The sequence below is a fragment of the Gallinula chloropus genome (genome assembly GCF_964237585.1).
Source record: "Gallinula chloropus genome assembly, chromosome: 8".
In the NCBI taxonomy this organism is placed as follows: Eukaryota; Metazoa; Chordata; class Aves; order Gruiformes; family Rallidae; genus Gallinula; species Gallinula chloropus.
Genome location: NC_140093.1, coordinates 5,283,869 through 5,311,461, shown reverse-complemented (window position 1 = coordinate 5,311,461; position 27,593 = coordinate 5,283,869). Strand labels below are relative to the sequence as shown.

The following is a 27,593-nucleotide window of genomic DNA, read 5'->3' as shown; positions in this document are numbered from 1 at the left end:
CAAATAACCAGATTAGGCAGGAAGGGACCTTTGGAGGTCTCCACTGCAACCCCTGTGCTCAGGGAGAACCATTTCCACGCCCCACCAGAAACACCCTTTTCCCAGGTGGGGCACATTGGCCCCTGCCCTTCCACAGAAGACTGGCTCCAGCTTGGGTGTCCCACCTCTGCCCACAGCCTGGAGGTCACCAATGCCAGCCTGAGGCCCACTGCTACTTCAGCCAGTGCAAAGAAGCTGCAGCTCAGGACAGCCTGGCAGAGAAACAGAACAGGTCAGTCTGAGATCAGCAAAGCCTGGACTCCAGGGCACTGAAATCCAAGCCCAGGATTTTTCTCTCTGTGGGTGCAGTGCAGGAAAGTGAGGTCAGGCTCCAAGGGTGGAACCAGGGTTTGGATTGGACCCCTGTGGAGTTCTGACTTCTCACCAGTGAGAGGTCACTGTGGCTCTGAACATCTGAGCCTCCTCCAGGCAAGAGGGAGCATTTGACCTTAAGCTTGTAGTTCCAGCCCACCCATAGCAGCCAGTGTGGGTCATGTTGGTTCTTATTAATGCCCAAAAAGAGATAATGAACTAGACCCCCAAATTATGAGATACATAAACTACAATTTATTGATGGTCACTAACACAATCAAAATGAGACATTCCCGTTGCAAAGCAGCCCTCCGCTTGAACCGGAGATGGGTTGTGTTCAGGATGCTGCCATGTCTTCCAGCATGGCCAAGCCCCCTCCTCACACTCACAGGGGGATATTGGCGTGTTTCTTCCAGGGACTGGACTGTGTTTTACTGGCCAGCACATCCAGGTCGTGGCAGATGCGCACGCGGGTGCTCGAAGGTTGGATTATGTCATCGACAAACCCTGCCAAGACAGACAAACAAACAAGCCAAGACCAACCATGAAGAGCTGTTGCCTCAGCCTTCTGTATCGAGGTTGTAACACATGCCAGCAAACCAACCCAGTGCTTGAAAGGAACCGCTCACAAACCAACGCTGACCTTGAGAAAATCATTTGAGAGAGCCCAAAAAGGAAATAATCTAAATTAAAAACTACTGACAACAGAAAGAATTGCTTTTTGCAGACGTTAGGAAGCTAAAAACTGTGAAGGAGGGAGCTGCACTCATGTGAGTACTGTGCCTGCTACTGCTGAGTTTTAGACGTGCCATCTCCATCCATCTACTACATTAGTCTGATTTAGAGGTTCAGAAGTGTTGATCAGCAGAGACATCCCTCAACTCCACGCACGCTCCAAGCAGCAGTGACATCCTACTCCCAAACCAGAGGGAGCATCACTGTACGTGGTGGTTGCTTGGCGAGGCCTTCCCAGCTTGCTGGTGTTATTAACAGGATTTAAACGAAGAACAAAACCAATCAGTGAAGTGAGCAGGCTCTGGAAACACAGAGCTGACTCCAGAGCCCACATAACTGCCTTCTCAAGCAGTTTAATGCTTCAAAGCTAGAAGGAACATTCACAGGGTAAGAACAGTTGAAAAATTTACCCCTGAACATCCTGGGGAACATCAGTGGCCTGAACTCGACTCCGACCCTCCTTCTGGTCACTGGTCTGCACCTGGGACTGTCAAACGGCTCATCAAAGCACACATACTTTTAGGAAAAAGTCTGAGGAGTTTGGAGGCGTTTTCTACTATCCATGAAACCAAAACTGGGGTTTTCAGTGCAGTCCCCATACCTCAACAGTCTCTTTCCAGCTGAGGATGTGTTTTGGGTCTGGCTTAGCATCGCCTTTCTGACTCGGATGCCAACATCCTGCCTAAATACCTTCACTGGCTGCCCGAGAGCTGAAGAGCCTCAGATTTACCAGTGTGACACAATGCGTGAGACAGCCTCACCTCTCATAGCTGCAGGAAAGGGGTTGGCAAACTTATCCACATACTCGGCCTCTGCGTCTGCTTCCTTCCCTCTGAAGATGATCTGGACGGCACCCTAGAAAGACAAAGCCGGTGGCAGTAACTCTGTCCTCGTCTTGCCAAGCCACCCCTGTGCCACCGTAAAGCCACCCCAGCGCCAGAGTCAGCCTGGCTTTACCTTCGCGCCCATCACAGCCACCTCCGCAGTGGGCCAGGCGTAGTTCGCATCTCCTCTTAAATGCTTTGAGCTCATCACGTCGTAGGCACCTCCGTAGGCCTGCAACAAAACCCGAGGCATTCATCAGGGCAGCGTGGCCTGGCAAGGAGCAACAGCCCCCATCCCTCTGCCAGCTTTCACTACTCCAGAGACAAGCAAGCGCTGCTAAATTTTATCTGAGAGCGAGCGTGAGCATCTCCATTTTGCTACACCGCTCTCCTAAGGCTCGACCTCTCCCCACGAACCACAGAAGAGCGAGGAGGGTGGGTGTTGCAATCTAAGGCTGTTCTTGGGGGCAGATAAGGAGGGACCTCTGCACACTGGCACGCCAGGCCTCATCCTGCACGCACACACAAACCAACGAGCGCGCGTGCTTCCGGAACCTGCTGGCCAGGGAACGCAGCGCTTGGGCTCTGCAGTGCTCCACTCCGGTACTCGAAGCAGTCCAGGCACTGGTGATGAAGAGATACTGCAGAACTGCAGAGCAAACGGCAGCAGCGCCTGTTCCAAGGCACTGCTGAAGCTGCAGCACTGCTGCAGGCTTGGGGGGCCGGGGATGGTGATATTCAGAGAGTCAGAGATCGCAAAGGGACACAGAGAGGGGAAAGGTCGTCTTTTCTTCCTGCTGAAAGCCCATCAGAAAGACAAGCAGGCGCAGACCAGGAAGGAAGAGGCTTAAGCCTTTTCGGACCCCGAAGGTCTCTGGAGCTTACAGCAGCATGGAGTCAGGTACCCCACAGATGAGGAGGAAAATTAAGTAGACTATAGCAAAACTCTATGGGAGAGAAACCACACCAGCATTACGTCTTCAGGCACAGCAGAAGCAAGCTACACTCGGCACTGGGTTTGGAAACTGAGACAGGAGTGGCAAGAATAAAGAATATCGAGAGGATCTGCTGTGCAGAGACAGATGGCACATCCTCGGTGAGACAAGCTGGGTGACCAGGACAAATACCTGACCAAAGGCAGCGCAGGGAGAAAGCAAAGAGCAGAACATGGGATTTCAGAGGAGCGCAGAGATGGAAGGAATGAAAGGACTGAGGTAATTGCCTGAGAATAGAAGAAATGGCCCTTTATATCTTGAGGTGAAGAGGTGTTACCAGATGGGACGACAGGAGCGGTGACAAGGATAGAAAGCAGAACTGGGACTGTGGCACAACTGAAGCAGGACGGGGTGGTGCTGACATACCTTCCTGGTGATGACAGTGATTTTAGGCACAGTCGCTTCTGCAAAGGCAAAGAGGAGCTTGGCGCCGTGACGTATGATTCCGCCGTACTCCTGAGCCGTGCCTGCGGGCGACAGGTGATTTTATCACACCGGGAAGTTCACAGAAGCCAGGCATACGGTTTGGCAACTGCCGTCCTCCCTGCCGGGCAGCAAACCTAACGACACCCAGAGCCACGTGAATAGCCGGGCATGTTCTCTGTGAGATGCTGAGCAACTTGACAAAAACATCTCTTGCCAAAAGCAGCATCAATTTCTATGGAAGGTCACAGAACAAGAATACTCACCAGATGGCATCTTCCTAGGAAGAAAATACAATGACATCACTTTCAAGACTGCAGCTGTGACTGGCAGGGGAAAACACACAATCTCCATTTGCTTCCCGAAAAAGCCACTCTGCCAAACCCCCTTTTCTCTAGGCCATGCTGAAAGGCAGCTTGGCTCCCACACCAAAGACCTCTCTTCGTCTTCCTTCGAGCAAGCCCAAGGTGATGGGCCTTAAAAGACAGAGTGAGAATTCCTCACAGCAGATGCTGCTGGAGAATGGCCACACACTGCAGACCTGCACACGTGACATCCATGTTTTGGGATGTGCCCACACACGGGCCTCACTGCTGGGAAGCAGCAATCCCGTGTACTTTACAGCCAGGACTTGTGCACTGCAGACCAGATGTGACTCTACTGTTGCTTTCCAGCAGTTTATCTTTTGCTTTCAGAACCTCTTAGAGATCTGTGGGATCTGTTTAATGGATTGGCTTTTAAAAGTAAGATTTTAAGTGAAAACTCCTTTTTAATAACTTACTTACTAGCTTGTGTGGTGCCTTGACTTGAATGCTTCCTCACAGGTGTAATCTGAGTGTCTATTAATGTAACATTTGCCTACACTTAGAAATGTCTTCTCTCAACTGCAGATTCATGTTTGGTTCTTCTGTTCCCTCCAGCCAGGGGGACTTGTCGAGCCCGTGGAACCTTCGCAGCAGCAGCCATCAGAACAGCCACGTCATTGTATCCCAAGATGGAGCCAGAACCAAACTGGGATGCTCAGCCTGGACACAGAAGCTGGGACATGGTCACAGACCCTGTCATCTACTCCCAGCCTTACTTTCCAATTCACACTTGGAACACTCAGTCCCAGCTGTTAAGCTGTTTACACCATCACCCACGGCAAATTAACATAAACTCTCTTCTGGCCATAGATTAGTCCCAAACTTGTTCTCGGTACAGGTTTTTATGAGTACCTTCAGTGTCATCTCTGTGCACAGCTATTACCTTGGGGGCTATTTACATCCTCCAGGTCACACCATGAGATGTTTTGTACACCTTGGTGAGCCTCTGTGACAGATTCTTTCTCCTTCTCTACTGAATGGGGTCATGAACACCCTCAGATTTTATTATTTAATCTGAAATATAATGCTGACCCTGCCCAACTCCTTACAACACAGCAACTTAGAATCACTATCAAGCCTCAGGTGTTTTCTCTTTCCATTTACCTTTGCTTTATCTACTCTCAAACCAACAGTATGAAGTTACTGTTTTCTTTGGCTCCACGGAACGAGCTTTGTTCTTGAACCCTCAGGAACTGTCCAAATCTGGATTGCTGTAGCGACCCCTGAAGCTGCTGCTTGGTCTACCTGGGCTGAGGGATAGCACATGAGAGGGCAAGAGGGAAGTTCTGGAATGCCTGCTGCACGGCCTCTGCGTTCAATCCCGCCCAGTCCCGTGGATGAAAACAAGGAGTGGAATGCTGACACTGCGATGCGCTGAGAGCTGGGGGGGTGGCCCTTGGGTTATGCCAGTGCTAACCGTGGAGCCAGCTGTATGAAAGCCTTTCCCTGTTTATCAATAAAACATTGGATTCCTCCCATGCCCAGTGTTGTTGTATCATTAACTGCTCCTATAGCCTATGCTGGGAAAAAAACCTCACCTCAGGCCTTGCCTTGCTGATTTACCCAAAGCTTCTCAGTCACAGGCATTTTAGCAGCCAACCACCTTGAAGCACTAAGCAGCCTCAGCTTCTGAGGGTGCAGGGACAGGGGCACATGGAGCTGGATCGATGGCAGCCAGACACGTGTTTTTTCCCTCTATATAGCTTCATCCCTTTACACATTTGGGCCTTGAGTGCAGGAGATGAAGCTGGTGAACACAGAAAATGGTTTCTCCACTGCAGCAAGGCAGGCCTAGATAATCTGGTACCTCCAGGGGCCAAGCTGGTGCCCTCCCAGCACCCAGAGGACAATCAGCAGTGCTGCACCCTGTAATCTCACATAATCCAGAGGGCTAAGAAACAGCATGCTGCTCCCCACTCACTGGCAGGAAGACAGTCTTCCCAAGGCCTCTTGGTACCCCACTACCCAGCATATAGATATTTAAATACAACAGCTGAGCCCTGAAAGGGATGTGGAGCCCCATCACCGTACAGAAAACTGTCCAACCACCCTACCTGCATCTCCTGGGAACATTAGGTAATTTCTTTTTCTTGGACAGGCCACAATCAACAGCTTGGCAAGGTGCTGGGGTTCCAGACAGCAGGATGCAGCTTTCCAGAGCCTGACGTACCCGTGCTGAGCTCTGGCAAACCAGTCATCCCAGTGCTTCTACGGGGCTGCTAAACACTTCAGCACCAACTCACCCTCTCCTCAGCAAAGCCCTGCAATGCTTTATCGCACAGCACACCAGCAGCAGCACTGGCCACACAGTCAGGCACATTTAATCCTGCTGCAATACCCTGCATCCTTCAGCATCCTCTGGGGATGACGCTAGTTCTTGGATTACAGTTTCTGACCCAAGAAGTAGCATTTCCAAACCTGTCTTAGATAAATCTACTACATCAAAGGTCTTCTCCCAGAGATTTTAAAATGGCTGTTTAACACCATCAACCCCCCTGCAAGTAGCTGAAATGGCAAAGCATACCTGGCAAAAATCCAGGAACATCCACAAAAGTGATCAGGGGTATGTTGAAAGCATCACAGAACCGGACAAAGCGGGCTCCTTTCACCGAGGAATTTATGTCCAAGCACCCTAAAGTTAAGAACAGGGGAGGAGGTGTTAATCTTTCCAGTGATCTGCTGATGGCAGCAATTCAAGGCAAAGACAGTTAAAAAAATAAATGAGCACACTACTATAGCTGTATCACAGGTTTATCTGGAGATAGCATGAAGATAATCTGCCCTAAAGTCTTGCTGGTTTAGAACTAACATTACAGTACAAGCTACATTCAGCAAACTCATTTTTCTGATAATGTGCACAGAGGTTTTCTATCCCCAAATGCAGCAGTTTAAATCACAAGAATAGAGTGTAAAGTGTTTTTCTGTAATTCTCTCTTCACTCATTGTCAGAGTGAAAGGCTAGAGGGTGCCTGATTATTTAAAAAAAAAAAAGAGGTTCACTAAGATTTTGAGAAAGATCTTTAGTAAACACCCTGCAAAATCCTTATGTTCTGTTTCAGGGCTGTTCAGAATTATATTATGGGCTAGTACACAAAACCCAAACCCATTTTGTATCAGACAATCCAGCCAAAACATTAAACAGGCTTGTTAAAAGTTGGGACTATCAAATGAAGACAGAAGCCCTATGAAAAGCTGCTGCCTGTCTGGTATCTTAACAGTCACATCTCGTAAGGATTATGAGGGGAGTAAAGCATCATACTGGGTCATGTGGATTTCCCGAAGAACAGGGCACAAACCTTCAAGACCAGAAGCAAAGCAAAGTCCTGATCACTGAAAAATCCCTTCAGAAATTACCTAGTTAGTTAATCTCACAGCCAAAAAAATAAAACCCAAGCCAAAAAACAGAGAGGAGGTGCAAACACTGTTAAAAACATTGACACGGGGTGTGTACAGCCAACTCTAACCTGATGCTACTTTGGGTTGGTTGCCCACTATCCCAACAGTTCGTCCATTCATCCTGGCAAATCCCACAACAATGTTTCTGGCATAGGAAGGCATGATCTCGAAGAATTCCCTTTCATCCACAATCTGCAGGGGCGAGAGGCAGGCGGAGCGCTTAGAGGGACGTGCACACCCATAAACACCATAGATAAACACATTGCTTACTTGGCATCAGAACTTCCAAAGCATTTCAGAATTTGCTCAATTTAACAAAATAAAAGGAAGTCTGCTTTTGGCTGCCTCTGCAGCCCTGACTCCAGGTGCTGCCCTCAGTATCTCAATGGCCACTTGAGCGTAGTATCTCCCTCAGAGATGGAGCAGCCTCTGTACCAAGCCTTTTTTCCTAGCAAATAACAAATTAAAACTTGAAATTGGATGTTAAGAACTTTTTTTTCTGCAGCTTAATTATTGGCAAAACCCCTCCTGTCTGCAGGAGAGGAACGCACACGCTACACCAGGTGTATCTGGGACCGCAAACCCTTGGCAGCTGCGCTTCTCTCTGGAGCTGAAGAGCCATTGTGCTGCGCCGGCAGTAACGCAGGATCAAAACGCACACGTTCCGAGGAGATCACAGCGCCAGGCGGAGCAGTAGCGACACCTACACATGGCTGCCGAGCCTTTCCCACTAGAATTCCATGTTTTCCACTGTTCATGACAACTTGGCCTACAGAGGCTGCAGTTTGCCAGTCATTTCTGAGACCAAGGCAACTGAGAAGCTGTGGGAAATACAGATATCAGGAAAGTAGGTTTACTTTTTTTCCCTTAATCCTTCTTAAAGGCTATGGGAAGGCTCCCCCCACCCAGCCCCCCTCCCCCAGTTAATTTAGTTTTCAGTTTGGGGTTTTTTTTTTTCCTTCTTTCAAGTGCCACCTTTAACTTTGAGCAGGTAAGACCAACATTCAGACTGGAAGAACATACAGATTAAAAGCAGCCTGAGGCTGCTCTCTCCACTACAGTCAGCCCAAACACAGCCAGCTGCAAACACATGCAGCCTATGGAGTGTTTCCGAGCTTCATCATCCACCTGAGGATGCTGGGTCATCTGCCACTCAACAACTGAGTGGTAGAAAAGGCAGCTGGAAATTTTAATATTCAAAATTTGGACTCTCAGGGTGCTCTACCGGGGGCTGTAACTGCTTCATGTGATAAAACTTCTTTTACAGCCATGATCTCTTGTCCAGGCACTCAGCATGTAGTAAGTTGTTACCACTGGAGAAGTGAAGTGCTCAAAGTCAGGTAAAATAATCACCAGCATCGCCAGTGCTGCTGTAGGAAAACCTCCCTTATTTACACATCGCAACACTGGCCTTCAGGTTTTACTGAAAGACAGAAATCGCCCTCCCAGCCTCCCTCCCAGGAGATCTGCCTCACCTAACAAAGCCTCAACACTGGAGTTCCCAAATGCCCAACTCATAGCTGAAAACATGAATTCGTGTAATGGTGACATACGTGACTGTCGCAGAATAAAGAGGAGGGTGAATCCCTGAATGCATTCTGTGTAGTTTATCACTTTTGATTTAAAAAAAAAAAAGACTGAATTTAAGACAGCATAACAAGGTAGGGAGAGGGGCAAGTGGTAGGACTCACAGTTGGGGGAGTGTGGTTCAAGCCCAGAGAAATAACCAGATGACAACACCATCAGTCTGTACAGGTACACATGCAGCCTAAGATGATGTATCCTGAAAACCTCAAGGCTCCTTTCATCTGAGAACATCTATTTCCCTGCAGGTTTTGCTGTCCATTCATTCACAACTACTACACAGGTAAAAACAGTAACTTGTAAAGGCTAAAAAAATACACACACACACACACACACACACACACCCCCCTTCAGTGCCATTCCACTGGCTCCTTTCAATTACTTCCACAGAGTGTAATGTATCCATATCAATCCAGACTCACGGAGTGTATGATGTCCAGCATATCGTAGGCTTTAGTAGATTCAATTGGTACAACTGTGTCCAGCTCAGGAACCAAACGGTCGCTGCAGAAAGTAAGCAAGTTGTGAGCAACAACACCTACACATCAGGGGAAGAGCAAGATAAAAAACCCTGGCAAACAATGAATTCCAATTAATTAAGTCTCTGAGGCTTCACAGAAACAGGCTGAGGACACACAGGTACTCGAGGCAGACAAATGCTGCGGACAGCAGTCTGCAGAGGGCACTGGAGGTATGTGGGACACCACCTTGAGTGCAAGGGGCAGAGGAGTAGTCCCTGTAAGAACGGCAAAAGGGTTTCTCCCAACGGCAGAGCAAGGGCTTCTTCCTGGACCTGCTGCCGTTGGTATAAATGGTGCTCCTGGGCAGGTCCTATTAAACGATTCTTAACGACGCCGTGATTTAGTACAGTTAAAGCAAGACAACACGAGGCTCTGGACATTCAATTTAAATCTGAATAAAGTGATCTGCAGGTCATCAAAATGAAGCAAAAACTAACACCCCGAGGCTGCTGCTGTGCTCCCTCACACGTGCAGGACCAGAGAGGCACGAGTTTGAGCAAACAGGTCTGACATTTTGCAATGCACCTAAGTAACTAGAGAAAAAAAAAAAACAAAGCAAATGGGGAAAAAAACCCAAACAAAACCAACACAACAACAAAAAAAGACTCCACCAGCTTCTGGACTTAACAATGAAGATATAAGCATTTTACATTTCATTTGTGTTATTTGTAGCCTTTTTTTTTCCCAGTGTGAAAATGATGTAATAAGAAAGAAATTACTCTAGAGGAACAGGCTTTGACTGGAGCAGGATCAAACACATCAATTCAAAGCAAAAGGAGTCTATTAAGATGTCAGTATGTCTAGATAAAATAACACTAGCTTAAGCATTAAGACCACAAATGGGAGAAATATTGGGGATGCCGCTATAAAAACAGGCAAAGTTAACAAATAGCTCTGTCTTCTCATGTATAAAGGCTATTAAATTGAAGTTCTTAGTACAAATTATCGACCATTTATTACACTGTGATCCTCTAATAATTTATCTGTGCCACGTAACAGACTGTCTCCTTTAAGAAAATAAAGAATTAGTCTCTTACACATCAGTAGCTGCAACATAGCTGACAGCTTCTCACAAGAAAATAAACACCTATTATAAGATACACCGACTGTTAAAAACATGCTGTTGTTCTTATAATGGAATTATCAACCTCATACTCAAGTCTGTGGAGGGTAATTATCCTAGTACAATTGTTGAATGTTTAGAAAGAACATGATAACCTCAGAGATAATCCCCCATGTTTACCAAAAAATGCCAGAGATTTGCTTTGTTTTGTCACTGTCCCACCAGAACAGCCTTCCAGTTTAGTAAACTCCTAAAGATCGACATCCTAGAAAAATGATGACCACCAAGTACCTGACCTGTCTGACCACACCTGAAAGCAACTGGTAAATTTATTTCTCTAACCAAAAACCATGTATTTCAGGAACCAGAGCAACAACTTGTAAAACTGATCCAAAAAAAACCTCCCCAAGCAAAATGTTTCAAAGACACTGCAAAGAACAGTGAAGCATGAAGAGAAGATAACCTTCCCCACTCACATGTTAAAACTTTCACATGCATGAGGACCAGAAGACACAGATCACACACATCTGTGGCACAGAAAGGAACAAATTGAAGAACAGCTCCCAAACTGCAGAGGGTGACAACCATCTAAGGGTTCCCTACAGAAAGGGCTGACTGGGGGCTACAACTGGATCTCAGGTCAGAATGGTTTTATCCCATCAATGTTCTCTGTCACTACTAGCAGGGGTGCCTACTCAAACAGTCCCAAGCTGGCTCTCTACCTCCTGGAAAAATTCCCTGATAGAAGTCCAGACAGCCACCACTTTCCTCCTCTTGAAATGACTATAGTCCTTCCTTATGCCACTGACTACACAATAGGTGGGAGACAAGTACCCAATACACAAAACTTGATGCCTCCTTTGCCTCCCTGCTGCTGTCCCAACTCTGACCTTAACAAACAGAACGCACCCAACAGACACATAATGGTCAAAGCAAGATGAGTTCTCCCTCCCTTTTTTCTCCTGTGCTCCCTTGCTCATCTCAAGGGGCCTGTGGCACCTGTACAGGGAGTACTTTTTCCCATATTCTGTATGCTGCTTTCAGAAAATCACAGCATCAGACTGGTCTGGGTTGGAAAGGACCCTGAGGATCAGAGAGTTCCAAACACTCTGCCACAGGCAGGGACACCAACCTCCAGGCCTGGAGCTACACAAGGTTGCCCAGGGCCGCATCCAACCCGGCCTTGAACACCTCCAGGGATGGGGCATCCACCACCTCTCTGGGCAGCCTGTTCTAGCCCCTCACCACTCTCTCTGTAAAAGAGCTTCCCCCTAATATCTCATCTAAATTAAATAACAAAATCTAAAAATAAAATAACCGAATCTAACATGGAGCGTGTAAGTAACACACACATTGAAACCACTCCCCATAATCACACACCACAATGCAGAATTATCAGCCAAGATCCCAGGCACAAAACACTCATCTCTCTACGCTCCTTGAGCCAGAGAAGCCATGAAATTCAGTGGTCAGAGACCACAGATCTCAGCAGTCTCCTCTTACCTGGGATCATGGCATTCACAGACCGGTGCTGGGTCTCGGTTGCTGAGAGGTAAATAATTAAAGAACTCTCGGAGGTTAAGTAAGGCATCTATATCATTCTCAAAGGCTCTGTGTGCAACTCCTGGAAAGGAACAGTTAAGCAGTTATTGAAATTACTTCACGAGGTTTCATTTTCCAGATAAAAGAAGCAACAGCAAGAATTTTTAAACCTGAGCTATTGACAAATTGGGAGTTTTAAGCCTCCGAATTTAACCAGCTAAAAACATCTACAGAATGTGTGGCTGTATCAGACTTCATGCTAACAGGTCCCAGTTGTTGATCTCCTATTTAAAATCATGTAAACTGGTTTAGCAGCTGTCACAGACCTAGCTGGATCCCAGCCTTCTGGAATTCAGCTGTAGTCCAGCCTTGGACTATGAGTCTTTTCTAAAGGCTGGATCTGAGCAGCCTCTGTGTGCGTGGTTTTCATTGACCATCAGTTCACATAGACTTTGAGATCCCACAAACATTTTGAGCCTCAAGAAGACTGATGAGTCACCAAGTCATCCCAGAGGGGGAGAAAAAATAGAAAAAGAGAAAAAGCACTTCATCTCACATTGCTAAGAAGTTCAATTAATCATGTTAGTAAGCAAACTAATAACTTAATAATCTTTCAACCCATGCAAACTTGTGGACAGCAAACTAAAATACCCCACACCACCCCAAGCCTGCTCTGCTAAGCCCTGCAAATGGACAATCTTCCCGCTTTTGGAAACTCTGGGGATTTGCCACTCTCTTCCAAACCCCAGTACTTTCCCACACTCCCACTTATCCTATTTTGTTCTCTGTTACTAAAAAGGACCAGCAAGATTCTGCATTAGACAATTACCTAGAACAATCATGTCATTTACTTTAACGAGCAGTTAGCACTTTGATTAAACTACCCAGCTCTCACCAGACACAGCGGTGTGTGTCTTTGCACCCCCGAGCTGCTCTTGGGTGACATCTTCATTGGTAACAGACTTGACTACATCCGGGCCAGTGATGAAGAGGTAGGATGTGTCCTAGGGGAAGGGGGAAAACAAAAAAACAAAGCAATGACACAGAGTAAATGCCTGACCCAAGCTGCAAAAGCACCTAAGGAAAAGCCACAGTCTCTAGGGGCTTGTCCTAAAATAAGGACACAGTTGAACATAGGAACAAATTAAAAATCCTTAATGCAGCATATTAAAACTCCACAGAAAACATTATCAACAGGTGACTTGGGAATGTTATTCTTGACTTTCCATGAAAAACAAGTTTAATCCAAAGCAGGAAGCCACTTCAGAGGAAAGCAACCTTCATGTGTGGTCAGTTGTATGATATCAACGTTGCCAGCAGCAGGTCAGGATATATTCCACCCTCACCTTCACCATGAACGTGAAATCAGTTAAAGCAGGCGAATACACAGCTCCACCAGCACAAGGACCCATAATGAGGGAGATCTGTGGAACCACCCCAGAACACAGAACATTTCTCTGCAATAGAAACAAAACAAACATCTAATTTTAACCAAAAAAAGTGCATCTTTAAGTCTCTGCACAGATTCTGCATGATTCACAAACAGGAGAGGACAGATTGCTTTGTTTACTGGGAGACAAATACCTGGAGAGAATGTTTTGATGGAAACAGAACCAAACTAATTTTGTTGCTACTGTTTTGCTTCCTTCTGTTCCCACACACCTGATTTCACATACCAGGCAAGGACTGCAAAGGAAGATGGTACGTGACCTCAACAGATGCTGCAAGGGCAAAAAGGTCACCGAGCCTGGAGCGGTGAGAAGTGTGTGTCCCTGAAGTGTGAACACACAGGTGCACATGGTACCTCTAGTAGAAGTGGTCTTTACTAACCAAACGTGGCAGAGATTCCTTTAAAACCAGACTCCTGCTTGAGTCTTACACAGTGGTGAATTACTGCCGTCCACCGACGTGAATGGCATGGCATTGGAAAAAGGGTTTTGTTTGCTCTTTGCTCCAACAGGTTACAACTGACTCCTGTGACTTCCAGCTGCAGCACCCCAGACTGCACTGGTCCAAACGACCTGTAGCATCTAGCTTGACATCCCACCTGCTCGTGCTCTGACTGCAAGCACAATCCCATTCATCTTCCATGGGTGTAAAGGTGTGTGTTTCGGTAGGCACGTAAAGTAACAGCATTCCAGTGAAAAAACAGCCCACAGCATATCTAGAGGAAACACTCTCACATTAGCCACAAAACCAGTGTAGAAGCACCAAGCTTTCACCAGGCCCATCGGCATGGGATGTCCCATAGTGTTTGATTTGCTTTATGTCCCTCTTTCTGCAGTGGAAATGTCTCACCTTTTATCAGCCCTACTGAAAACAAACCTGCTGTGGGAAATCTTTAACACGGCTGTACTTCAGAGGAGACATGGAGACAGCAGTGGTGGATCACAACCATCAGCTACCTACCCGAACACCTGATAAGCTACGACATGTCTACCTGTCCCAGGCAAGCAGATAAACACTGGAGATAAATTACATCCTAACACAGGCAATCTACGCTTTAGTGTGAATAAGAAAATTAAATAACTGGGAGAAAGCCCCCAAAGATGTTAATTGCCTAGTCTTTCATCCTTAGGTCAAAGCTAGTTATACAGTTCGACCTCTACAGAGCTTTTCATTGGATGAGCGCTCTACAAGGTTCAGCATTACCTTAAGACATGGGTAAATAGAACTAAGAGGTACCGGCATTTGCCCAAAGCCAGCAAGAGAACTATTAGGATGGTTCAGGTCTCACAAGCCCGCACATATACTGTTCTACTTACCAGGTAACACCAGCTGGAATAGGTCAATGAGAACCTACAAGCTTCCTTAAATCTGTGTTTGTCAGTGAAGAGATTTTGTCTATCTTTATGGCTGCCAAGCTTCCCCCTGGTCATCCAGGAGCCTACTTACCAAAAATATATCTGCATAGCCCGCCAAGGACTCCACTCCCTCCTGGATACGGGCTCCTCCAGAGTCATTCAGCCCAATCACGGGTGCTCCAACCATTGCAGCTTGATCCATGACCTGGTGTTGAATGCAAACTCTTCATTATTGACATAGAGAAGTTAAAAGTCCCAAAGCAACAAACCTTCAAAATGTATACCCTTCAGACAAAAAAAAAACCTCCTAAGAATGTGAACTGGCTATGCAGCACTCAGCTGGCTGCTTCATTAATGATCATGGTTACTAACTGCTCTCTGTGGTATCATGTTTTCAGTCCTCAGAATGGAGGCTAGAAGGTTCACATTTAATCCCTCTCATGACCTTTAATATTAACCTGCTTTACTGGCCTTGCATTTCCGCACACACACATTATCCAACCCCCATGCTAAGCAACAAGATCTTGGGCCTGAGAGGTCCAATCTATCTCTGCTCATAAGAAGTCTCAACTGCACCTTAAACACTCCCTCATACGTGTCTAATCTGATCTTAAAAATTTATTGCAGTGGGGATTGTGTAATCTCTCTAAGCAGTATGCTCTAATGCTTGATTATCCTTCTTAGAAGTTCTTTGAGAAGACTAAATCTTTCCTATGGAAATTGAGAAGCAGTACTTCCTTCTCAATGTACAATAAACAGGGAGAGTGATTAGCAACTATTTTGCCTGCACCTTCATAAACGTTCAAGTACCACAACTCTCCCTTCAGGTTTCCTATTTCCCTTCACATTTCTAGATTAGTCCAGTCACGCTGTTCTTTCTGTATCCTATTTTCTAGGCCTCTGATCATTCTGGTTACTTCCCTCAAGATCATACACAATACTCCAACAGAGGCTTAAGTGGGAGGACTGAATCCCTTCCATACAGTATTCCTGCTTAATAGATCCCAGTAAAATGCTTGCCCTTCCCCTAACACTACAGCACAAGTATATTATGTCAAGATCTGCTTTAACATTAACATCTGGTTTAGTGTGTAAAGCTGCACACTGTCAGTCAAGTCCCATTTTGAATTTAAAGTTGCTTTCCCTGCTTGGTATCAGTCACTGTTACACAACTGTATCTTGTTTCGGACCAGTCTTTAACTTCTTAAGATTTTTAGAACTTCAGTCCTGTTTTTCAGGGTGCTTGCAGCAGCAACCCTGAATTGTATGTTGCCCAGAAACACAGTAACCCTCCTTGGTCCCATTCAAATCAACAGTACCCTAGCAGTACCAGGACTCCAGCCTGAACTGGCCATAGCCACCTCTGTGCAGTTCTGCAGCAGCTTTGTCCCCACTTGCAGACATGCAATGGAAAACAGGAGTTCGTCACGCTTCGTGCCCAGATGTCCCTTTAGAATTCGAAATACCCGTGTGGCAGACACACAGACTGACTCTACAACTTAAATACAGTCCCACGTGGAAGAAGCATGGGTGTGGATTGCAAACAGAGGCTCTGTGACCCACGAGAGGCCTCACTGGCTTACATATTCGTTACACAAGGCACTATCAAACACCTTATTAAAAGTCAGTTGAGTTGACATTTATTGCTCCTTCCTAGAAGGCCTGCTGTCCTACCAGGACAAGTTACTGAACTAAGTTCACTGACACACTTTGATGTTTACCAGGGACTTAGATATGGATTATTAATTTCAAGGCTTTTCCAGACACTGCATTTCTTCCTCAAACAGACCCTAATATGCACATCCACTTGAGACCAGACTTTTTTTTTTGCCACATCAGTGTTCGTAGGGAACGTTTCAGGATTCATCCTACAAAACACTTTTCTTCATCTCATGGACTTAGCAATTGGCTTGAAGTGTGACATCACAGATGCATATACACAGTCTTTAAAGTGTTCCCCACCACAAGCAGGCACCTACTACTCAAAAGAACCACACTAAAACTTTGTTTTTACAAGTATTTAACATGGTCTGAAAGACTTCTGCTGACAAGTCTCATGGTTACAGGCAATCTATAGCCCAGACCAACCTAACTTGGAGGTTTGCTGCAGGCTGGAGAAGTGGGCCGGGTGAGCTCAGAGGGTCAACAAAGCCAAGTGCGGGGTCCTGCACTTGGGTCGGGACAATCCCCGTTATCCATACAGGTCAGGAGATGATGGGCTGGAAACCAGCCCTGAGGAAAAGGACTTGGGGGGATTTGTGGAAGAAAAGCCGGACACGAGCCACCAATGTACATCTGCAGCTCAGAAGGCCAACCCCATCCTGGGCTGCAGCACCAGGAGTGTGGCCAGCAGATCGAGAGGGGATTGTCCCCCTCTGCTCTGCTCTGGGGAGACCTCACCTGCAGTGCTGGGTCCAGCTCTGGAGCCCTCAGCACAAGAAGGACATGGACCTGTTGGAGTGTGTCCAGAGAAGGCCACAAAAATGATCCAGGGGCTGGAGGACCTCTCCTGCGAAGCCAGGCTGAGAGAGTTGGGCTGGTTCAGCCTGGAGAAGAGAAGGCTCCAGGGGGACCTTATAGCCCCTTCCAGTCCCTGAAAGGTACCTGTAGAAAAGCTGGGGCAAAACTGTTTCTGAGGGCATTGGGCTATAGGATGAGGGATGAAGGTTTTAAACTGGAAAAGGGGACACTTAGGTTGGGTATTAGGAAAAAGCTTTTCCCTCTGAGGGTGGTGGATCACTGGCACAGGGTGCCCAGAGAAGTGGTAGAGGCCCCATCTTTGGAGACATTCAAGGTCAGGCTTGATGGAGCTCTGAGCGACCTGATCGACTGAAGATGTCCCTGCTCACTGCAGGGGGGTTACACGAGATGACCTCTGAAGGTCCCTTCCAACCTTATACATTCTATAATTCTAAGATGCCAAGTACTGCTACCTCTCAACTCCAGAAAAAAATCCCAAATGGGAAATGATTGCCACCAAAGGGGCAGATCTCTAGGGAAGTCCAACTAAGGGAGAGCAACTTCACTTCCATGTCACAAGGTTTGCAGGAGCCAAGATTATCTCCATCAGAACAGATTTCTGCTTCCCAGAATTCAGACCAATAAGAAAACTAAGAGAAGGGAGAGACATACCACACCACCCAGCTCTCCACTGCCCAGGCTAAAAGAGTCTGAGCCCCCAAACAACTGATGCATCCAGAGCCTTCAATCTCTGGAGCCAAGCAAGAACAGTACCAATGAGGAAGGACTCACAGTGTTGTCTAGTTCTGTTACCAGCACTCTCCCTGCCTCTTTAGAAAGGGGAGAATGCAGAAATGGCAGAAAGCATCCCATCATTCCAGTACCGTTACATCCCTCCCTGAGAGGGCGACACACAAAGCTCCAATGTGAAAGCACAATACCGAGTTTTTCCCAATATAAAGACTTCGGTAAAGTTCAATAGTTATTATCGATCCCAAAGGTTTCTGTGTTTTCTAGTTTTACACCTTCTCACTGGTGAGGAGTTTATGCCAAAAAGTAGTTTTTCCACCACAAGAGGCGGCCTTGTGCACCAAAACCCCTTCTCATTCCCTAGCAAAAAAATTCAGGACGTTTTCACCAGCCCACACCTCGGAAAACTCAGGCATGCAAAAGTTCTTGTTCTCCCCACCACTGGGATTCAAACACCAGCTTTTCCAGTGAGACAAGCAGACAAAGAGAGAATAAATAGCCACAAGTGCCTGGTAACAGAAGCTCTGAGTATCAAGGTGACCTCCAAGTTGTAAAACTTTATCTTCAGATCGTTTACTTGTTACATTTGCTTTTTATAAATAGTACACACTCCATGTAGCACAGGAAAAAGTTTCTCACAACTAATTTCACATTTCTCCAGTAGATAATAGCTAGTTAATTTATATTTGTACTTTGCAAGTCTCTCTTGTCTTTTGTAACACAATGGAAAAGGCAACTTAATTTAAACAAAGTATGACTTGGAAAAGCTCTCTTACACTTGGAGAAACTACCCCTCTGCTCACCTGTGCTCTCACATCTCAACTGAGCTGAGGACACAGGCACTTTCAGGTTGCCATGACATACTCCAGACTCCACTAAGGTCAATTATAAATCATTTTTGCCAAAGTCATTAACACAACAGATTGGGGAAGGAAAAAAAAAACAACAAACCAACCACAAAACCAGACACTGACAATTTTTTCTTTTATTGTCCATTATTTTCCAAGTCTTACCTTGCAGATCTTCTGGGCATGAGCTCCAGATAAACTACCTCCAAACACAGTAAAATCCTGGAGGAAAAAACAATTTTCAGATCAGGGAAAGAATCATTTCAGTAACAGGTTGCAAGTAAACAGCATAATCCTACAATGCTCTGTAGTCGGTGTGCTGCTCCAAAACAACCTCCCTTACTGCACCCTGCAGACCAATCCTGCTCCATCCTAACCTTCTGTAAAAGCAAGAAGGTCTTTTATACGTGTTTACTTTCAAATCACAAACTTACTATGTCTAATTTGCCTCTTTTTTGTTTGTTTTTCTAGCCTCCTTCACAGAAGCATTTTCTATAAAGATACATTCCTTTTTCATGGACATTATCAATACTGGAGTAGGCTGGAGAAATTTCCCCCACGAGGAGGGTCCCAACGCAAGGGGCAGTGTTGAGAGATGCCTGTAAACAGGCAGAAATCAAAAACTACAATTATGCCATTGTTGCATATTCATGAGTTTGTTTCAAGAGTTGGTTTTTCTTTTACAGGTGCTGCAGGGACTATCAGCCAAAACTGACTGTTGGTGGTACCCCTGCACCTGTGCAGCAAGACCCTGAACATGCAACACAAGGTCCAGGGACTGATCCAGACGAGACAGGGGACATTGACACCTCCTGAGCCAACTTACGGGGAGTCTCTTGGATGCACTCCCACTGAATCTCACTCTCAAAGAGGCCCTGAAAGCTACATGAGCAGAAACCAGCATGACTATAGCCAGCAGCTGAACAAAAAGGAACACCTCAGGTGGCAGCTCAGTTTGGAGGAAGAAAACGTCTTAAAAACAAAATGTCTATTTAAAAAAAGACATACAGATATATCATGAAGGAGCAAGTTTAAATTTCTTTAATATAAAAACTGTCCTCTTCTAAAATTAAGGTCTGTATTCGGGTCCTATCTTATGTTCAGGCCTTATGGGGGACTTCAATTACACACATATCTGCTGGGCAACCAACAGGGCCAGTCGTATGCAGTCTAGACAATTTCTGCAGTGTGTAGAAGACAATATCCTGCTACAGATAGCGCAGGAACCTACAAGGGGAGTTCAGGTACTGGACCTTTTTTTTTTACCAACAAGGAGGGACTCGCTGGGGAAGTGAAGGTCAAAGTGGGGGCAGCTTGGGACAAAGTGACCATGAAATGGTCAAGTTCAAGATCTTGAGTGGAAGAAGCAAGCCAAAAAGTAGGATAGCTACCCTGAATTTTAGAAGAGCAAACTTTGATCTCTTCTGCAACCTAATAGGAGCTGGTCTATGGGCTATGCTGTTAGAAGGAATGGGAGCCTGTGAGAGCTGGCTGGCATTCACACAGCGCTTCTTCCAAGCACAGCAATGATGCATCCCTTTGAGATCGGGAAAGAGAGGCAGAAGACCTGTGTGGATGAGCAGGGAGCTAATGAGTAAACTCAAAGGGAAGCAGAAGGTCTATGAACTGTGGAAAAAGGGTCTGAGCACCTGGGAAGAACACAGGAAAGTTGTCAGGGCCTGTAGGGATGCGACTAGGAAGGCTAAAGCCCACTTGGAATTGAAACTGGCAAGGGACATAAATGATAATAAAAAGGGTTTTTTTAGATATGTGAATAGTAACAGGATGACCAGGGATAATGAGGGTCCCTTGCTGAACGAGGCGGGTGTCCTGGTAACAGGGGAAGCTGAGAAGGTCTTGGAGAATAGGAGAAGTGCCTAAGGACTGGAGGATAGCCAATGTCACTCCAGTCTTTAAAAAGGGCAAGAAGCAGGATCCCAGCAGCTATAGGCCTGTCAGCCTCATCTCTGTCCCTGGAAAGGTAATGGAACAGCTTGTTCTGGATGCCATCTCCAAGCAGTTGGAAGAGAAGAAGGTCATGAGGAGCAGTCAGCATGGATTCACCAAGGGGAGATTGTGCTCGACCAATCTCATAGCCTTCTGTGATCTCATCACCGGCTGGGTAGATGGAGGGAGAGCAGTGGACGTCATCTACCTTGACTTCAGCAAGGCTTTCGATACTGTCTCCCATGACACCCTGATAGCAAAGCTGAGAGAGCAGGGGATAGATGAGTGGACAGTGAGGTGGGTTGAGAACTGGCTGTTGGACCGAGCTCAGAGGGTGGTGATCAGTGGAGCAGAGTCTGACTTGAGACCTGTGACTAGCAGTGTTCCCCAGGGCTTGGTGTTGGGTCCAGTCCTGTTTAATATCTTCATCAACCTTGATGAGGGAACAGCATCCACCCTCAGCAAGTACCCGATGATACAGAGCTGGGAGGAGTGGCTGACACGCAGGACACTGCGCTGCCATCCAGCGAGACCTGGACAGGCTGGAGAGCTGGGCAGGGAGAAACCAGATGAAATTCAACAAAAGCAAGTGTAGAGTCTGGCACCTGGGAAGGAATAACTGCTGGAATCAGTACAGGCTGGGGGATGACCTGCTGGAGAAATGCTCTGCAGAGAAGCACCTGGGGGTCCTGGTTGATGACAGGGTGGCCATGAGCCAGCAGTGTGCCCTGGGGGCTAAGAGAGCCAATGGGATCCTGGGGGGCATCAGGAGGAATGTGGCCATCAGGTCAAAGGAGGGGATCCTCCCCCTCTGCTCTGCCCTGGTGAGGCCCCACCTGCAGTATTGTGTCCAGTTCTGGGCTCCCTGGTATAAAAAAAGACAGGGACCTCCTGGAGAGAGTCCAGAGAAGGGCTACAAAGATGATTAAGGGCCTGGAGCGTCTCCTCTATGAGGAAAGGCTGAGTGAGCTGGGACTGTTCAGCCTGGAGGAAAGAAGACTAAGGGGGGACCTTATTAATGTTTATAAATATCTTAAGTATGGGATGCAGGGGGAATGCCCAGCCCCTTTTCAGTGCTCTGTGGGGACAGGACAAGGGGCAATGGCTGCAAGTTGGAGCATAGGAAGTTCCACACCAACATGGGGAAGAACATTTACCCAGTGAGGGAGACCTGGGACAGGCTGCCCAGGGGGTGTGGAGTCTCCTCCTCTGGAGAGATTCCAGCCCCATCTGGACACTGACCTGTTCAATATGAGCTGGGGAGCTGCTTTGGCAGGGGATTGGACCCAATGATCTCTCCAGATCCCTTCCAACCCCTATGATTCTACTCTGTGGCCCAGAACACAGGAGCAGTCACCAGCAATTTGAAAGGAAGCCTTTCTTTCATTGTGTTAAGGCTAAGCAATCCTATTATTATTATTATTATTGTGTCAAGACTAAGCAATCCTAATCCCTACCTATTATGTTTCCTCTAAAATTCTTGTGTTTCAATAAAAAGTTTATTTTAACATAGAAAGTATACTTTATCTACTTATATTTAGACAATCTATTCAACTAATCAGAGAGTCTGAACCTGAGAAACTATTCAGGCTGTTCAAGTGCCCTCTACCCTGAATTCCACTCATTGCAGCTCCAGTTAGACATCTCCAGCAAACAGCCCCCACTCTGCAGCCTGGAACCCAGATGGACCTTGGGACGTGCAAAGCCCTGACGCTTGCAGGACTCCGCACAGCTGCCGGAGCTCATTCGTGCACATCCAACCGCGGGGACAGAGTCAGGGCTTGCAACTGCTTTAAGCACACAGTGCTCAGTGTCTCCTCCATTAATAGGATTGGTTATCATAAAAGTGGCTCTGAGCGACTCCTCCTGTCCCTCAGCACATCAACATCCAATGACACCACCCTGAAGTAACAGCAGTGTTTTCTGAAGCTGGCTCTGCATCCTTCAGCCTGTATCTCACCCTTGTCACAACTGCGTCTGTCACCCCGCAAAGTCCTTGCAAGTGATTTTTGGCTGCTGCTTGTACGAAGCCATCCCGCTTCCTCCCACAGGATGTTATGTCTGCATTGTGCTTGTTGGCAGCAGGGAAACAGGTACACTGTTACACATGCACACCAAGCCAATGTACATGCATTCCAGAGGGTAAGCTCATGCTCTTTAAAAACCAAGCCAAACTGTACCTGACTGAAAACATAAGCCAGTCTCCCATTAATCCGTCCACGGCCAGTCACCACACTGTCTCCTGGATACTGTGTTAAAACACAAAGAAATTCATTAGAAATAATAAGCAGCAGCAACATCCACTAAAAAAACCCCACAAATTTATATCAAGACAAAGTAAAAACTGATTCTCTGAGAAGACTGGACTTCGATGTTTGCAGTGGAGGCTCCACACCAAGATTTCCCCCAGGTTGGAAAAGCAGACAAGAGGTAATGTCACATACTAGTTATGTATTAGTGTAAAAATTGGTGAATTTTGGAGTTTCCTGACAAATTTCAGTGCATCTGAAGTTAAGCAAATGACATCCTTAGACACAGAATGTTAGGACAACCTGATGCTTTTGAAAGAACTGACACAACACACAGACCTTAATTGAGGTGTTAATACAACCCTGGAAAGGTCAAAAAACGTAATTACAGTCACCTCAATTACTTCAACTTGACCTATCCCTACTTGCACCCTGAGAACAGGGGAAGAAAGAGCCAGAAGAGGAAATGGAGCCTGTGAATCTTAAGATCTGCTTATCTATGTGGTCTCATTTCCAGTAAATACACAGAAGTCTTTCAAGACAATAGAAAAGGAACTTCACTGGGCTGTCATAAAGGAGTTCCAGGCACAGAGGGAAAAAAAAAGGATATTGGTGTACTCTGAGGGCCATTTATGCTCAAGGTGATCTGTTCTCAGAAAGGTTATACCAGCCTGGGGACTTTTCTCAGGCTGCAGACAGTGCTACTAACAGCTGGTGGTACTTGGCACATGGAACAGCAGGAAACACACCTGTAGTTCCAGCTACTGTCTCACTCAGATGACCCTTGAAAACGTAAGAGTTGCCTGGATAAAAGTAAAAGTCTCACCCTACCTTCAGGAAGTTCCAGGAACTGAGAGAAATTCAATGCTAAACTAGTATTCCAGCTCACTGGCCACAGTTAGGTCATCTGTTGTGAAACTGTGCTCTGTAAACACAGCCTGCAGAGCTCACAGAAAGGTGAATTCTGAAGGACAAGGAGAAAATTAACCCTCTTGTTACTCTCAGGACTTTGCTGTTCCTCCTATCTTCAGGAACAACATTTTGTTATCAGCACTCTGGCATGCAGTGTTGAGTGGTAGGATGAGAGACAACACAACAGTTATTTCAGCTTGCTGGGCAACAGAATGGAAAAAAACAACCCTTTCAGATGATGTTTGCTCCTATACTGAAGAGGGGAGGAGGCTGAGCATGACATCTTTCCCAGCAACAAGTCCTATCAGTGTCCTAGCTACTAAAACTGAACCGAATCCTTCACCTTTGGCTGCTTACAGTGGCAGCTGCTTACAGTGGCAGCCTGCTGATCCCTCCCTCATCTATAGGATGCAGCCCTGCAACTTGGAAGGACTGAAAACTGACAAACTGGTTCAATAACGGCACAAGCAGAACCTGCAGTCATCATATGCAGCACGAGGCAGTGGCACACACTGAGAGCTGCATGCCACACCCCAAACTGGAATACTCCACAGCAGACAGGGCCTTTTGCTAGAGGAAGATTCACATGGAACAGGCCTGTGTGCACTGGTCCCCTATGCATCACAGCACGTTTGCTGGTCCTTTCTGTATTAAATCACAACAAAACACTTCTCCCATGTAGTGATTTATCAGGCAGGGATGTTACGGTGAGAGACTCAGGGCCCCCACAGGTTCCTCCTCTCCATGCTGAGCCCCATGCACTGCGCTGGTTTAGGACACAGGGCAGTATGTATGAAAACTGCTGGAAGAGGCAGGCTGCAACTCGCTCACAGACCAGCACGAGTGCTCGAGTTCACAAACATACCAGCTTTGAAGGCCCTAGAAGATTCTAACTCTGTATGCTGGCAGGCATAAAGATGGATCAGAGTTAATTCACCCTCTAGCTCTAACGTTACCAGCTGGGAGGCATTTGTTCTTCCTATCTGACTTGATTGGCCAAGTTGTAACAACAAAGCTCTGCAGCCCTCCTCTGTTCTTTAAAATACATGTCTAAGACAATATCTGGGGAGGCATTTGAACCAGACAGGTGACCTTATAAAAAAGGTATCAGCTTTAGACAATGGAAAAGTAAACCAGTGTAAACTGTTAAATGGAAACTGAGAGACATAAGAGGAAATTTGCAAAACAAAAAGAAAACAAAAGAAGTTACAGGTGAACAGAAGAGCCTATTGAAGGACAAAGAAGTAAGAGTTATATGTAACAGAAATACCTTATTCTTATTAGAGTCCATCCCAAAGTCAGAACATCTGTGTTCCACAAACATGTCATATTCATCAAAACTGTCGGGGTCCAACAGCAGAAGAATTCGTTCTCTTGCTGTCAGCTTTCCCTGGAACACAGCAAGCAACAATTAACAGAGCCATCAGGTGGTTCTGGCTCTGTGTACTGACCACCAGCAGATGTAGTTTAATCAAACATTGTGTTTAATCATGTTTGGCCCAGCAAGCAACTGCATGCCCTCAATGCTGGAAACAGCCTGTAAAGCAATTCCTCTCCTTAAAAACAAACACAGTGCAAGCCAGACTTTGAAATGAAGGCTGACTGTCAGAGCAGCACTACAAGATAAAGGAAGCAGTCTCAGAGTCTTTTCAACAAGATAGAACAGCATCACAGCTATTTTTGCCCACACGTTTAAACACCACCATTAAGGCCTTTGTTCTATTCTTAAACATGGCACCCTTCCACAGCAAAACCAGTCCTTACTGAGTTCAAGACTCAATTCACCATGCTCCATATTTGACTGCAGCACACGAGAGGGAAGAGGAAATAGGACAGCCTGCAGGGAATTTCTGACAAAATCCTTTTGTTCTTTTTTGTGTTGGGCACTGGTCTAGGAAAAAGCAGATTAGGGGCCAAGAACATAATCAACTGACCAGAGATAGATGCCCTTCGCTAAGCAGAAATGATGCCATGCAGTAATAAACAACCAAAAAGTTCTTTTTATCTTAACCTTTCAAACAAATCTGTTATTTCCAACCCAGGGAAGGTGGGTCTGCACCTGGGTTGCTGCCTCTAGGGGATGGTGTGACCCTACCTCAACATGATGTTAAAATACATCTTGGCTTCTCTGTAAAACTTCTGACCAGTAGGTCAAAAAGTTCATGGGAAAATAAATAAACAAATAAATGCACAAAAAGACTAGTGTGAGCCATAGGTTTAACTTATACAAAACATGATGTAAGAGACTTGAGGCCCCTAGACACACAGAATGGTTGTACATCGGTATGTCAGCATTCTAAGTGTAACTTGTGAGCTTTTCTCCAGCTGTGGTATGAAACTGCTGAGGTGCAAACTGATCATTTGTGTATTCTCCATGTGAATGGCTACTGCTACACCTTTGAAGCCCACAAGCCACTGTGGTATGGATGGGCCCTCCCTCTAAACAGAAAAGGCATCCAGCAACAAACAATAAACAGAAAGTGATGTTGTGTCCAACCCCAGCACTGCCGAAATTCTGAACAATAGAGGCAAGAAACTAAACATCCAGCTGTTGTCATCCTTCCTGTGTGTCTTCTCTGCCTTATTTCCACTCTTGTAGCTCTTTGCTCTCACCTCCCAGATCAGCTTTACATTTGCAACACCGGTGGGAAAGCCAGAGCTGTGCTGGACTGCAGGCTGCCAAGCCCAGCCAAGCGTGAGGCAACCCTGCCATCCCACGCTGGAAGCTGCCACTTTTGCCTGCGCTACCCCTCGTTCTGGTGCATCACAGCAAATCTTGGCGTCGGAGCGGATGTACGTGGCTTCTTTCTCCTGCCCGGAGTGAGAGGCACGGCGGCCCCTCGTCCCACGCCAGCCAGAATCCCCCACTGAAGGGCCAAGCGCCCCGAGTTGCGCAAAGGCTCTGCAGCACCGTAGCCCAGTCCGCCTCCGGCCGCGGGAGGCCGCCTGAGCCGTGCCCGTAGCACCGCTCCTTCCCGGCCCAGCCCGGAGTCCAGGTGGCCGCTGTGGCCACCCCTCCTCTCCCCCTACGTGCCTGTCGCGCCCCGGGGGGGCGGTGGGGAAGGCGCTCCCGTCCCTGCGGCTCACCCGCTTGTGCTGCGCGTCGATGCGGCCCTGCCCGCCACCGAGCAGCGCGGCTCGGCGCTTCTCCTCGATGCGCTCGGGCACGGAGGGCGGGCGGCCCCCTGAGGCGACCCCGCGGGCCCCTGAGGCAGCCCGGCACAGCTGCGCCCCCACCGCCCGCCGCAGCGCGCGCAACGCCGCCATGTCGTGAGGCAGCTGGCAGCAACGGCGCCTGCGCGCGGCCCCGCCCCGCAGCGGGGCGGTGCTCGGCCTCGGCCGCCGCTCGGATGCTGGGCTCAGCCGGTCTCGGGCCTCCGGGGCGGCCAAGCCCGCTCGGGGGACTCGGTAGACGCGGCCCGCTCCCGGGAGGGAGGCCAGGCAGCCGCCCGACACGCGGCCCCGGGTTTCCCCGGCCGAACTGATGATCGCTTTTGCCTTGGCGCAGGGGAGCCGCCTGACAGGCCGGCGGGAAAAGCCCTCCGCTCTGCCCGCTTCCTCTTCCGGGGAGATCCGCTCCCGGCTTTGGAAGAGTCCCCGGGAACTCGGGGCGTTGTGTTTGAGAAGTGAGGGCGGCCAGCATCGCGTTCAGCTCCCGGGACGGGCTGCCCCACACCAGCTCTGTCCCCCCCCCACCTTTCTCCCAAGCAGCGGGAACCATTCGCTGTGAAAACACGGGTCAGGTGGCGTACAGGCACCGGCTCCCTGCCCGCCATTAACGGGCTGCCCGGCTCTTGTCACAGCACACTTGTAGAAGGGTGAAG

General features: G+C 47.3%; 1 protein-coding gene across 1 annotated transcript; it reads right to left on the bottom strand.

Annotated features, from left to right (window-relative positions):
• Positions 1-583: 583 nt before the first annotated feature.
• On the bottom strand, positions 584-27,036 carry PCCB (propionyl-CoA carboxylase subunit beta; the record flags this gene model as incomplete). The annotated part of the gene is made up of 15 exons (XM_084267512.1): positions 584-858; positions 1,848-1,941; positions 2,044-2,142; positions 3,272-3,372; positions 6,218-6,325; positions 7,158-7,281; positions 9,096-9,177; positions 11,761-11,881; positions 12,695-12,803; positions 13,146-13,256; positions 14,695-14,808; positions 18,827-18,883; positions 22,789-22,857; positions 25,040-25,159; positions 26,857-27,036. The coding sequence occupies 15 exons, from the start codon at positions 27,034-27,036 to the stop codon at positions 737-739; spliced, it is 1,611 nt and encodes a 536-aa protein (XP_084123638.1). The 3' UTR covers positions 584-736.
• Between the last annotated feature and the right edge of the window lie 557 nt (positions 27,037-27,593).